Here is a 15,244-nt window from a genome sequence, read left to right as displayed (position 1 = left end):
TTCTCTTCCAAGCTCTGCGGTGCGCCCAAACAGTGGTTTACCCCCACATATTGGGTATCGACGTACTCAGGAGAAATTGCACTACAACATTTGTGGTCTAATTTCTCCTGTTACCCTTGTGAAAATAAAAATTTGGGGGCAAAAAGATCATTTTTGTAGAAAAAATGCGATTTTTTATTTTCACGGCTCAACGTTATAAACTTCTGTGAAGCACATAGGGGTTCAAAGTGCTCACCACACATCTACATAAGTTCCTTAAGGGGTCTAGTTTCCAAAATGTTTCACTTGTGGGGGGTTTCCACTGTTTAGGCACATCAGGGGCTCTCCAAACGCGACATGGCGTCCAATCTCAATTCCTGCCAATTCTACATTGAAAAAGTAAAACGGCGCTCCTTCTCTTCCAAGCTCTGCCGTGCGCCCAAACAGTGGTTTACCCTCACATATGGGGTATCGACGTATTCAGGAGAAATTGCACAACAACTTTTGTGGTCTAATTTCTCCTGTTACCCTTGTGAAAATAAGAATTTGTGGGCGAAAAGATCATTTTTGTGTAAACAAATGCGATTTTTTATTTTCACGGCTCTACGTTATAAACTTCTGTGAAGCTCTTGGGGGTTCAAAGTGCTCACCACACATCTAGATAAGTTTCTTAAGGGGTCTAGTTTACAAAATGGTGTCACTTGTGGGGAGTTTCCACTGTTTAGGCACAACAGGGGCTCTCTAAACGTGACATGGCGTCCGATCTCAATTCCAGCCAATTCTGCATTGAAAAAGTCAAACGACGCTCCTTCACTTCCAAGCTCTGCGGTGCGCCCAAACAGTGGTTTACCCCCACATATGGGGTATTGGCGTATTCAGGAGAAATTGCATAACAAAATTTATGGTTACATTTCTGTTTTTACACTTGTGAAAATAAAAAAAATGGTTCTGAATTAAAATGTTTGCAAAAAAAAGTTAAATGTTCATTTTTTCCTTCCACATCGTTTCAGTTCCTGTGAAGCACCTAAAGGGTTAATAAACTTCTTGAATGTGGTTTTGAGAACCTTGAGGGGTGTAGTTTTTAGAATGGTGTCACACTTCATTATTTTCTATCATATAGACCCCTCAAAATGACTTCAAATGTGATGTGGTCCCTAAAAAAGGTGTTGTAAAAATGAGAAATTGCTGGTCAACTTTTAACACTTATAAGTCCTTAACAAAAAAAAATGATGTTGCCAAAATTGTGCTTATGTAAAGTAGACATGTGGGAAATGTTATTTATTAACTATTTTTCGTGACATATCTCTCTGATTTAAGGGCATAAAAATACAAAGTTTGAAAACTGCAAAATTTTAAAGATTTTCGCCATATTTCCATTTTTTTCATAAATAATCGCAAGTAATATCGAAGAAATGTTACCACTAACATGAAGTACAATATGCCACGAAAAAACAATCTCAGAATCAGCGGGATCCGTTGAAGCGTTCCAGAGTTATAACCTCATAAAGTGACAGTGGTCAGAATTGCAAAAATTGGCTCGGTCATTAAGTACCAAATTGGCTCTGTCACTAAGGGGTTAATGAGACACAGGCAGTATCACAAATAAATATTTACATCCAGGTACCTTATAGGTGATATCTTCTCTGATTCAACTCGTTCTCATCTCTTTTTTTTCCCATGTAGTACAGATGCCATGATCAGGGCTGGCATTAGGCACAGGAAGACTAGGCATCTGCCTAGGGCCTCCACTGCCATAGGGGCCCTTAGCCAGTGGCATGAGGCCAATAGCACCAGACCACGTGGCCGCTATGGGGCCCGTGAGTCAGGGGAGTCCGGTGCCAGCACCCCACATATTCAACTGTATCGGCATCTATAGATGAAAGCAATGATGGAGGAGAGAGTGTCACATGATGTACCCTCTCCCATCATCCCTCTCTGCCTTTGAGGCAACAGCCGTGTGGTGACATCACTTCATCAAGCACCACGCTATGCAGGGCATTGGAGCATGTTGAGGTGAGGAGGCGTTCTGCAGGGGAGAATGAGGAGAGGTGAGTATTGTATTTATTTATTTTATAAATCAGTGATTATGGGGTGGCCATAATACTGCAGGACTGTGGGACTGTGGGGCTGCATTATACTCTATGGGGGGCTGCATTATACTCCTGTGAGGCTGCATTATACTCCTATGGGGCTGCATGATACTCCTATGGGGCTGCATGATACTCCTATGGGGCTGCATTATACTCCTATGGGGCTGCATTATACTCCTATGGGGCTGCATTATACTCCTGTGGCCTCAAACTCCATTGGAACGTCTTGCAGATCGATCCTGCTCTATCATGTTTTCTATCTAAAAACCCTCTGATGACTGCAAGAAGAGCTCAAAATTTAGCTGATATTCTAGTTCACAGTCACTATGTCCCTGCAACCAAGAACTTCTTCAACTCCTGCGGCCCACCACAGGGATGTTTCCCCTGTGGGAATTGTATGGCCTGCAGGAATATTCTGCAAACTAATACCTTCACCTCGGCAGATGGAACACGGGATTTTCTTATTAAACAACATATCACTTGTGCTACTGCACAGGTGATATTATGCTACATGCGGCTGCAGAAAAATATATGTTGGCTTAACATCACACCAATTAAGAATATGTACACGAGAGCATGTACGTGATATTCTTGCAGCAGCCACAGTTACGGATTTGACAACATTAAAAACAATACCGAGGCACTTTAACTTTAAATAAAATAACAAGATTTGGACTCCTTCTGGATAAAATAAATAGATCCAATAATATTATGAAGCTCTTATGGACTTTCCTTTTTGACTTGTGCTTATATATCATTGTACTATGTTAATTGGATGTAAGAACTGAGATATCGTATTTAATATTTAACATGTGTTCTGGGGAGCATATAATTTGGATAAATTAATGTTTAGCTCCTATACTAGCTATTATGCACCAGAACAGCAATTTTATGCTTATAGGGATGGCTATGTTTTGTGCACACGCCTGCGGTCTTTTCCTTGTCCGCTCTCCGGGGTGTGCCAGCATTGCCCTTTCATGTACCTCGTTATGTGGTGACGGCTAAGCGCCGGCCGACCTACGTGATTTGGTCTGGATTGGCGGTGCTGGTGTGCGGCTTGGCAGCCGCGCACCTGCGCAATTGAGCTCATCCCGATCAGATGATCAGAGAGGCCGGATACATATACAGGGACATCTGACCCCAGAAGCCATGCTCCCTGAAGAAGGAAAACCTTTACCGAAACGTGCGTCGGGGAGTGAGTCCTGGGATACATACCCGGCACAATGATGGGTAATTATATTTAATCTTTTTGCTGTTGTTGCTCCTATTGTGGCAGCTAAAAGGGGTGGTATTTTAGAGTTGTTTTACCGGGGCTATGGTACTGGGACAAACCTTAGTGATCACTAGCATCTATATAGGCATTTATTTGCAACTTTAATGGTCCCCTAATATACCCTGATCTAACCACCCACTAACTGACTAATCATGACACTTTGTCAGTAGCAACAGGTTTACTGTTTACCCTCAGTGCTTTGGTATTGTGGCCAGCACTCATCAATTTGGATTTTTTGGTCACTAACCTACAATCTATATGTTTACATACCTCTTGCTCTGTGTGTTGCTTTTTAAAAAAATATTTTCTAATATTTTGTGTGTGATTAATTGGTCAAAATAAAGTTTTCAGATTTTTAATAATTAGCATTGACTTGGCTTCCTCTTGTTATACAATACTCCTGTGGGGGCTGCATTATACTCCTATGGGGCTGCATCATACTCCTATGGGGGCTGTATTATACTCCTGTGGGGCTGCATTATACTCCTATGGGGCTGCATTATACTCTATGGGGGGCTGCATTCTTTTCCTATGGAGGCTGCATTATACTCCTAGGGGGCTGCATTATACTCCTATGGGGCTGCATTATACTCTGTGGGGGGCTGCATTATACTCCTATGGGGGACTGCATTAGGCTCCTGTAGGAGCTGCATGATACTCTATTGTAGGCTGCATTATCCTCCTGTGGGGCTGCAATATACTCCATAGGGCTGCATTATACTCCTACAGGGCTGCATAATACTCCTATTGGGCTGCATTATACTCCTGTGGGGCTGTATTATACTCCTGTGAGAACTGCATTATAGTTCTGTGAGACTGCAACATATTCCATAGGGCTGCATGATACTCCTATGTGGCTGCATGATATTCCTAGGGGGCTGCATGATACTCCTAGGGGAGCTGCATGATACTCCTCTGGGAGCTGCATGATAATCCTATGGGGTTGTATTATACTCCTATGGGGCTGCATTTTACTCTGAGGGGCTGCATTATGCTCCTATGGAGGCTGCATTATACCCCTATGGGGCTGCATTATACCGCTGTGGGGGTGTCATACTCCTATGGTGCTGCATAATACTAGTGTGTGGCTGCATTATGCTCCTATGAGAGCTTCATTATACTCTATGGAGAGCTGCATTATACTCCCATGGATGCTGCATTATACTACTAGGGGGCTGCATTATACTCCTGTGAGGACTGCATTATACTTCTATGGGGACGGCATTATACTTCTATGGGTCTGCATTATACTACTGTGTGGATGTATTATACTGCTATGGGGGCTGCATTATACTCTATGGGGGCTGAATTACACTCCTATGGATGCTGCATTATACTTCTAGGGGGATGTATTCTACTCCTACGGAGGCTGCATTATATTATATGGGGGAGCTGCATTATACTACTATGGGGCTGCATTATACTCCTATGAGGCTGCATTAAGCTCCTAAGGGGGCTGCAATATACTTCTGTGGGGACTGCATTCTACCCCTGTGGAGGACTATGGTGTGCATTGTACTGTATGGAGCATGTATTATACTGTTTCTAGCACTATGGGGTATGTATTGCACTGTATGGAGCACTATGAGGTGTGTATTATACTATGTGGAGGACTATTGGTGTGTATTATACTGTATGGAGCAATATGGGGTGTGTATTATACTATGTGGAGGACTATGGGGTGTATTATACTAAACGAGCAAAATGCTGCCTATTCATCGAGTGAATGGATTGTTTATGCCGGAACAAAAATAATTGTTCTCAGCAGCACATCGCCCGGAGAAAACTGAAGATGTGCTGCCGATAACATGATACTGTATGGGGACAGCTTGATCTCCTAGTGATCGTTCTGTGTGCATCATTCTTCCTCAGCCCGTGTAAAGAGGCTGGGAAACAAACATAGAACGACTTCAATATTGTCTGTCACGCTCGTTTAAAGGCCTGAACTCAGCACATATAAATACAACTGAAATGTTTGTGTGATGGTCCAATATGTTAGCATTTAGGGCCCCACTTTAAACTTTTGCCCAGGGCCCCATTTTGTCTAAAACCAGCCCTGGCCATGATGAGATTTAATGCCCAGAACTGATCTTTGAAGACTTCCTTTATCTCCATCTTCAGCATCACTTCCAGACACGGAAATAAAAGGATCATAATACTGCCCCATAAGTAAACACATCTCTCATGCTGTGCCCCGGAATAAATAATTGTGCCTTACTGAACAAAATTTCATCCTAACACTGCCCCTCTCCAGAGAATCCCCCTATACTACTTCTCTCCATAATGTCGCTCAACTCACTGTTCCTCTTCATATTATCACCCACACTGCAACTCTCCATAATGTCCCCTCCACACTGTCCCTCTTCAGAATATCCCCACACACAGGCTTTCTCCATTATATCTCCGCCAAACAGCACCTCTCCATAATATCTCCTCCACACAGCCCCTTTCCATAACATCCACTCCACACAGCCCTACTCCATAATGTCCCCTCAAACTACACCTTTCCATAATATCTCCTCCACACTGCCTTGCTGCCTAAAGTCCCCCCATCGTACACTATACTATGCCCCTTTCTCAATCCTCCATAATGTCCCAAATTGCCCCATAATGTTCCCCAGAGCTGTATAATGTTCCCCATTGCTCCATAATGTCCCCCATAGTGTTCACCATTTCCCCATGTTCCCCATTGCCACATAATGACCTCTTTTGCACCATATTGACCCCCATAGTGTCCCCATTGCCGCAAAATGTCCCCTGGAAAGTAACACAAAACAAAAACAAACACTTCATCTTTGACTCCACCACGTCCTCACCACCAATGCTGCCGAGCTCTAGGAGCCGTGCCATGACGTCAGCAGTGTGCTGACTTCTGCGTTGCTTCATTCATGGCACTGCAATCTTCAAACATACAGTATTCTTCTCAGAAATACGCGAATACATTTGATGTTAGGAAAGAGGGAGCAGCGTCTCCTGGACAGCCCCACGGGCCGCATAACATCCTTCACGAGGCCCATGGGCCATATGTAGAACAGGCCTGAGATAGAGGGGCAATAGAAACACACTTCTGATATGGAATCTATGTCCATAACTCTGTACTGATCAGATCAATTACGGTATGGAAAAATGAAAGCAGAGGAATGCTCAGACACCCTCTATACATGGGTAATGTGTAGAAAGCATTAAAGGGAATTTATTGCCAGGGCTAAAATATATTATGACTTGTAAATACCTTTCTAGACATGTCCCTATTGAAAGGAGGAAGGAACTAAAGTTAAAACACTACCACCGTTTGATCAATACTCTACTTGGCACTGCTAGTGCTGACTTCATAGGTGTTAATCCAGGCAGAGTTGTTTAACTGTAACAGGTCACAGCAGCTCCTACTAGCAATATATGGCAATGTTATTTTACTTTGTCCCTCTTAGTAAAACCAGTTATTATGTTCCTTATAGTATCATGCCAAAGGTTTAATAACCACAATCTTGCTGGCAGCTTCGCTTTAAAGGAAATCAGCCAGCAGGTTTTTGCTACATAATCTAGGGACACCGTGATTTAGGGCAGTAAGCCCCGATTCCAGCAATGTGTCACTTTCTAGGAGACGTTTTGCTGTTTCTATACAATCAGTGTTTTGTCAACAGTAGACTATCACTGCAGGACAACAGGCCTTGTGCCTCCTAGTCCGACCACGTCCCAGCATTGATTAGCAGCTCTCTCACTATAAAATGTACACAGAAAGCTATGGTGTGGGTAGGGGTATACACAGCTCAACAACAGCAGATTGTAACAATAGCTAGTGGCAGAAATACAACTTACTGTATCTTGTTTCTCATTGTTAAAAAAGTTCAAATGGTATTCAAAACGATCATTTTTGTAAAGATCTTCCACTGTTATTGGCCACTTGTCTTTACCCCTTTTTGGCACCGAGGGAGAGGACACGAGAATTGTTATTGAATTCACATGCTGAATATAGTTTAGTTTTGGTAAAATCAAATATGCTGCAGAGAGGAACAAAAAAAAAAATCGTAATCAGAGACAGTGGTCATTTCTTAAACAATGCAATAGTCATGTAGTCAAATATTCTTCATATACAATAATATGTAATAGAGTATAAGGCTATTCATATCTAAAATATTGACAAGGCTTGGTATTGTGAAAAATCTAACAAAATGCATATATTATTTCTGCTTTCTTTTATCTGTTACTTGTGTTTTATCAGACACTTTGTTAAATCATGCCTGATGAAAAGATCTAACTTGTCTCGAGAGCTTGCTATTTACTACCAATACTTTTATTTTTGTTAGCCATATATGTCATATCTGCAAAGTTATTATTCTGCTTTTCTAAGAGCAATACACATTTACTAACGAACGCCCGTCATTATAGTGTATAGTGTATTAGTTTCCTTCACAAAATAACACAGTTTGCTTCTTAGAAATACTCACTGTCATCTCTTGGGTTCAGTCTTTTTGATATTACCCAGTCAGAGGTACAGTTTTTTGAGAACGCCATGACTCTCCCAAAATATTGGTTTTCCATGAATTCTTCTACATCATTTATTATAGCATTTGTCAAATTACAGTGTACTCTAGTGATATTTTGGCAACCATGCAGCAGCAACCACTCTGTTTGGCCATATCTAAAAAAAATATGGGAACAATACTTAGAAACTCCAGAAATGAGTTAGGATTTTGTCAAATTCTTAAATATTCTGGATTTTTAAACAAGTATATATTATTATGTATAGAGAAGAACAAAAAAAGAAAATCGCTTTATTGTTCAGGACAAATATCTAGTGGTAAGTTTAATAGATTTATCCTCACCAAGTGTACTTTTTGTTTAGGTTGTATTGTATGTGAGTGAATGCAGGTCTGGTCTTGGTACAAAGATCTTCTTCAGGTCTCTATACACAAAATTAAGACATCTAAACCTGACAATTTTTAATAAATAGGTGGACTGTCTATGGGGACAATTCATAACAGTTTTTTCAACAGATTTCTGATGGAAAAAGCTTAGAAAAGTTGTAGATTTTGTGAGCAGTTGTAAGGGGTTACAAAGACTGATGTGTGCCTCTATCCCTTTAAGTACATCCTGGTTAACCGTGAGCTCTAATTACTGTATGCATATTGTTGTCTAGCACTGTGAATGTTATTTATAGGAGAGAAGTGTATTTATTTAAAGTATTATAGCTGCTGCTGCACAGTGCATATTGTCTTATTATAGGGAAAGTGCAGTGCTTAGTTCAGCCACAAGATGGAGGCACATAGAGTATGGGATTGTACATAGTATAGTAGGAGTTTCTGATAGTATATGGTTAAACATAGGAGGGGCACGGTGGATCAGGCAGGAGGGACTTCCTGACAGATCTGAGTTGGGGCCTGGGCGCCCATGCAGCTCACTTGGGCTAGCCAGCTCCATGCTACATCGTGCCACGCAACGTTAGAGAAGTGTAAGGCCCAGCCATATAGCATCCCTGGCCAGGACTTTATCAGAAGGAGCAACAGCAACAGTGCTAGCGGTGCAGTATTAGTGGGCCTGCAGTTGCTAGAAAAGGCTAACCAGTATGGGCAGGTCGCTCATCAAGTGGCAGCTTATTGTGTGGGCCAGCACCCTCAGAACTGGGGCAAAATGGCTGAGGGAGTCCGCAAACAGAGTAAGGCTGAGCAGAGAGGACGCTGAGGGATCGAAAGGTACGGTCCATCCCAGAAGCGAGCTTAGCAAGAGAGAGAGAGAAGGACACGGACAGAAGAGGAGTTGCACGTTGTGAAATCTGATGTTGATGCTGAAATGAATATGGATATTCTGCGTACAGAACCAAGTAAAGCTGTTGTTGTTAAAGTTGAGCTGGACTGTGTCTCTCTTTGTGCGGTGCCGTCTACCAAGAACCACTGGCGCTCCATGGCATGGAGACCCAGAATGCAGATATGCCGAAGGAAAGGCACTATTGTAGTGCAGGGAGAGGCCAGGGTGTGATACAAGGATTACTCTCAGCCATGACTACAGCCCTGGCCCACCCCAATACAGTAAAATAAATGAGACTTTGGTGTTTTGATGGCATTCTCTCCCCAGCTCTGCCCACTCTGTCAAAGCAGGGATGAGAAGGCGTGGCATCATTTCGGCAAATTCATGACGAATGGCAAATGCCATAAATCTTACTCCAACAGAGGCTATAGTAAGATTTCAGGCAAGGTGTACATAGTATCGCATGCCACTACGCACCTTGCCTGATTCATTAAAGAAGTCCTCCTCCCAACAAAGTTTCTATCCTCCTAATATATTGCAATCATCATATTATATAGCACTGTGTGCTTACAATTGCTCATTTTGCCTTTCTTCCCAGTTTATACTTCTCTTTTCTCTACGTAGAAACCCAAAAGTATCTTGCCCTTATATGACTCATTCCCCTCTTCCTTCAACTACTGACTCAGCTGTTCCCTCCTCTCCCCCAACAGGGACTTTTGCTGTGATGTATGCAAAGAAAATTGATCTCCTGTTTCTACATAGAGCTTAGAAGGATTCAGCTAGTCATTTTTTAATCATGTGATATCATAGACATAATGGAAAACCGAAGAATTAACTTTGAAGAAACAATGTTTTAGTTAGGCAAGGTATTAGAAATGAGCGGATTGATCCATGGAGGGTTGACTTTGAGTCGAGTTTCCTGAAACTTGCAGTTCCAGGTGAATTTGAACACTTTTAGATTTGATTCGGGCGCGCACGGTGATTATGAACCACGCAATGGGGTGTACCCAAGCACCAGACTGGCGTATGTGCAGACTAATAGCAGACTAATAGCAAACATAAATACCTGGTGTACCTCTCCTGCCACTCCTACCTTGTGTATGAAAAAGCTCTGCAGTTAATACTGTTCGGGTAGAGCTATCCGATAGTGCTATCCATGAAGAAAGTGAAAGGGTAGAGCTATCCCATAACCCTATTCCTAAAGGAAATGAACGGGTAGAGATATCCAATAGCGCTATTTCTCAATCTTCCTGAGCGTAAGCTATTTCACATGGTTGAGCGCAAGTTTGGTCTGCAGACCGCGGCTAGGAGTTAGTCCGGCTTTTGTGTACAACATTTTTTGGCTTTTACAATTGTTAAAAAGCTTAATAAAAGACTTCTTTGTACACACAGCTCACAGTAAACCATTTGTCAAAGTTAGGAATAAGTTTACTCTGCTTCTGTGTCTCAAATATTTTGACCCTTATTTGTTGGCTTTTCCTTCCCCTGGAGAAAGCCACATATAACTGCCCGTGTGAAAACACTGGGAGAGGCAAATAAATTCCTACAATATCCAAGGACTGCCCCTGAGATTTATTGATGGTCACTGCAAAAGCCAACATGACAGGAAACTGACGCTGTCGCATCTGGACTGGCAAGTTTTTATCTTTGGAAATCAGGTCAATTCTTGGAATAAGAACTGTCTGACCCTTTGCTTTTCCATTTAAAGCAACGGCATGAATAACGTTTCCTTTTAAGCTTTTCACATAAAGCCTTGTGCCATTACAAAGGCCACGCTTTCTGTTAAGATTACGCTGGAGCATAATTACAGCTCCTGGTTTCAGCTTTAGTTCAGGAGGAGGCATCCCAGTGGGATTCAAAGAGTTAAGAAACTCTACAGGGTAATCTGTGAGAATCTGTGAGTGTTCACCTTGAACTTGACAAAGAATTTTGTCATTCAAGGCGTGAACGTCATTCAATGGCGTAAGAATTGCTTTATTGGCAATTGCTTCTACCGTTGCATCGGCAATCTCAATTGAGTCGCCAAAAATAGCTGTAATTAAATCACCCTCTTCAATAAAAGAATTCAATTGAGTCTTCTGGTAGACCATATACATTTGACAACTCTCCATTGCCAAGTTTCAGTAGCCATGAGTTGTACTCAACTTCATCCTGAGACGTTCTCATATTCTGTTGTAACTGGAACCGTGAAAACTGATTCCAGGATTTTGAGTATTTAATGGTGGACTGTACAATTTGGGCTCTTTTTCCACCTTCCACTTTTCCATCAAATGGTCTTTTTTTTCCACATGTCTTGGAACAAATTATCTACAGCATTCATATTAAAACAGGGAGTCATTGTTACTTCGTCACAAATAACGACAGCTGACTCCCTAAGCTCCTTTCCTTGAAGTGAGGTTGGCTTAATTTTTGACACTGTGGTCTCATTTGTTGTAATTACAAGGCGCAACTTGGAATGGCAGGTGCTACCGTTTTGTTGTAATGTAGCCGCCAATCCAGTGGAGGCTACTGAGCAAATTGACTTCTTCTTTGCTTGTAATGTCTTGTGCAAGCAGTTGTACAAAAATGTCTTCCCACTGCCTCCTGGGCCGTCCAGAAAAAAAACTGTGAGCTAGTGTCGTCTGGCTGTGATGCAGCATTGACTGCTTGCATAATTGCATCGAAAGCTGATTTCTGAGCTTCATTAAGCATAGCTTTTAATTGCTCAGCCTCCTGCTTTATTACAGCACAATTCAGTTGGTCCAGTATTTCATCTGGAACATTTACTGGAGTTGGCAATCCATAGTCAGCACAGGACTATTTATTGCTTAAGAGCACTTCATTAACATCACGAAGAGCCAGTTGCTCAGCAATTTCTGGAGTATACTGCCTGGTGTAATCCTCCATAAATTTGGTTTTATATTTTTGCTGTAATGCCAAAGGTTTAGCTGGTTCCCCATATACACAAATTATAGTAAATAATTCACAAAATTGGTAGGGCATTTGGAAAGAGATTGCATCTGTTATACCGTCTTCCCATTGGGAATCGTCTTCCAAAAGATGAAGATCAATGCACGCATTTTTATACGTGTCATACAAGTTACATGTTATACAGCTCCATTGACAGTCCTTAAGTCAGCATAAGACTTTGCTCCTCTTACATGATTTAAAAGGTTTCTTAGGTAATACAGCTCACCATCTGTTAAAGACTGTATACATTCGGGCAATTGTTTTCCCTAATTGAGCCCGCCGTTTTTTCCATCCTTCTAGTACAGCTTTTCTATCCCAGACATAGTGTTTAGGGATTTCACTGTACAAATACTGACGGGAGGAAGGGTCAACTCTGTTTAGCTCAAAATAAGCCTGCAGAGTAGTGGCTTTTGAGTCTGAAATAACCATATCTACATTACCATCTTCGAAAAATACTTGCTGCATGTTTTCAAGGTGAACAGCAAGCCTTTCAATGGTATGTGAAGCATCATGTATTTTATTTTTTCTGATTCTCCACATGCCCTCAGGGGCGCTTATATACTGTACTGAGAATCTAGGTACATGGCTGGTTCATTCCAGTTTATTGTATCAAACTTGATATTGGCACAGTCATGTCCTTTGTATACATATTTGAAAAGATATTTAATACTTTTTATTGAAGCACATATCTCAACATTGATATGGCAATTGTACTTGAGTAATAAATAAGGGGTGTATGGAATTACCCATCTATTGTCGATTTCTCTCGTTCCTCGTCTGGTTTTTCCAGTATTGTGTCGACGGTACTGTGGATAACCATCAACATTGGGGTTTATCTCTGTATTAAATTCCTTTGGGAATTTTTTTGCGCATTGACCATCTGTCATGCATATAGCACCAGGTTGATCTTCGCCACATGGGCCATGAATCATGTGCTTCATCACTGCCTCATACAGTTTTGGATTTGCTGTCTCATTTGGGATTTCAGCAGAGACCAATTCGTCAATTATTTATTTGTCCCTCAGTTTATCTTCCTCTCCAAGGATTAAGAGCATGTGAGCATGTGATAGTCCACGTTATTGAAATTCTATTACATGTACATAGGCAACTACATGGCCAAAAATGTGTTTTTTCAAAATATCGCTAAGCACGGCTTGGAGTTTGATTTTAAATATTCGAGCAACCAAATCTGGTCTGAACTCTGGCCTTTGCCATGGTTCTAAGTTTTCAGTAACTTCTTTCCACTTTGGGTTACAGGTCATCGTAACAAAAAGATCTGGCTTTCCAAATTTCAGGATAATTGTCATGGCGTCTTGGTAATTTTGCTGCATAGCTCTTGGGCTTCCAATGAAAGTGGACAGCAAAATTACTGGCGTCCCAGCTTTTAGCCCTTGGTGTAATGCAGCATTATCGATGTGATCCATAACGCCGGCATAACATGCCTTTTGATTTTGTTTTATATATTCGATCCTGTCGGATTCAATTTTATTGATTTCAAGTATATTGATTCTTGAGGATCTAAAAAAAGAACTTGTCTGGCACCATTTCCCACACTGCTGAAGCATGAGAGAGTGGGCTAAAGATGTCTAGCGTGACACCACACGTTTCTCTTTAATTTTCTGCAGCTATGAAACACATGGTCTATCCCAGATTTAAAGGGGACTACCATACCTTGTACAGTGGTGGCCACTACCTGTGTTTTAAGGGATTATTGATTACCGACGGAGCACAGACTATACAGATTGTATTGAAACAAAATCTCTCTCCCACTCTCTCTCTCTTCTTACAAAATGTAAGAGGGTTATACATGTACCGTATTTTCCGGCGTATAAGATGACTTTTTAACCCCTAAAAATTGTCCCAAAAGTCGGGGGTCGTCTTATACGCCGGGTACAGGTGCACGGAGCAATCCTGGATGGTTCCCAGGGTATGAAGGAGAGGAGACTCTCCTTCAGGCCCTGGGATCCATATTCATGTAAAAAATAAAGAATAAAAGTAAAAAATATGGATATACTCACCCCTCCGACGGACCCTGGCTCTCAGCGGTGCAAGAGTCTGCCTCTGTTCCTAAGAATGCAGTGAGTGAAGGACCTTCGATGATGTTGTGGTCACGTGAGCGGTCACGTGAGCGGTCGCATGACCGCGACGTCATCGAAGGTCCTTCACTCACTGCATTCTTAGGAACAGAGGCAGATGCTTGCACCGCTGAGAGCCAGGGTCCGTCGGAGGGGTGAGTATATTCATATTTTTTATTTTTATTTTTTACATGAATATGGATCCCAGGGCCTGAAGGAGAGTCTCCTCTCCTCCAGACCCTGGGAACCACATGCCGTATAAGATGACTGGGCGTATAAGATGACCCCCGTCTGTTATGAACTGGTGGTTTAGGAGCAACATGGGACGAGCTCTGAAGGAAGTGGTACCTGTACTGACCGCAGTCTCTAAGCTCAACACAACACTAGAAGTAGCCGTGGGATGCTCCTGACACTCCCTAGGCACCTCGTCACAGCCTGAGAACTAACTACCCCTAAAGATAGAAACAGGAAAACTATCTTGCCTCAGAGAAAATCCCCAAAGGATAGATAGCCCCCCACAAGTAATGACTGTGAGTGGAGAGGGAAAAGACATACACAGAATGAAACCAGGATGTAGCACAGGAGGCCAGTCTAGCTAGATAGGTAGGACAGGATGGAATACTGTGCGGTCAGTATAAAAACTACAAAAAATCCACACAGAGTTTACAAAAATCTCCACACCTGACTAAAGGTGTGGAGGGTAAATCTGCTTCCCAGAGCTTCCAGCTTAACTGAATTAATCCATACTGACAAGCTGGACAAAACATAGAAAGCACAGAACGGATAAGTCCACAACCTGTGGACAGAAAAGAGCAAGCAAGGACTTAACTTTGCTGAACTGGTCAGGAAAACAGGGAAATCCAAGAGAGATGTGAATCCAACCAGGAACCATTGACAAGTGGCACTGGCTGAAGAGAAGAGCCAGGCATAAATAGCCGAGCAGAAAGACAATCAGTGGAAGGAGCTGCAGACTGCTAAATCCAAGGAGCAGCCATACCACTTAAAACCACCGGAGGGAGCCCAAGAGCAGAACTCACAAAAGTGCCACTTACAACCAGCGGAGGGAGCCCAAGAGCGGAATTCACAACAGTACCCCCCCCTTGAGGAGGGGTCACGGAACCCTCACCAGAGCCCCC

At 42.2% G+C, this 15,244-nt stretch overlaps 1 protein-coding gene across 2 annotated transcripts in view; it reads right to left on the bottom strand.

Annotated features, from left to right (window-relative positions):
• IL22RA1 (interleukin 22 receptor subunit alpha 1) overlaps positions 1-15,244 on the bottom strand; it is an 89,334-nt gene that overhangs the window by 22,706 nt on the left and 51,384 nt on the right. Inside the window, exons 3-4 of one of the 2 annotated variants that reach the window (XM_069756943.1) lie at positions 7,788-7,981; positions 7,159-7,340 (exon numbers count right to left, since the gene is read on the bottom strand). In XM_069756943.1, the coding sequence (XP_069613044.1) occupies positions 7,159-7,340; positions 7,788-7,981 (376 nt within the window). The remainder of the gene's footprint in view (positions 1-7,158; positions 7,341-7,787; positions 7,982-15,244) is intronic. The other variant, XM_069756944.1, reaches the window with a different exon arrangement.

The sequence above is a fragment of the Ranitomeya imitator genome, chromosome 3 (genome assembly GCF_032444005.1).
Source record: "Ranitomeya imitator isolate aRanImi1 chromosome 3, aRanImi1.pri, whole genome shotgun sequence".
NCBI classification, from domain to species: Eukaryota; Metazoa; Chordata; class Amphibia; order Anura; family Dendrobatidae; genus Ranitomeya; species Ranitomeya imitator.
Note: the sequence above shows the minus strand (reverse complement) of the source record. Positions and strands in the feature narration are given on the sequence as shown.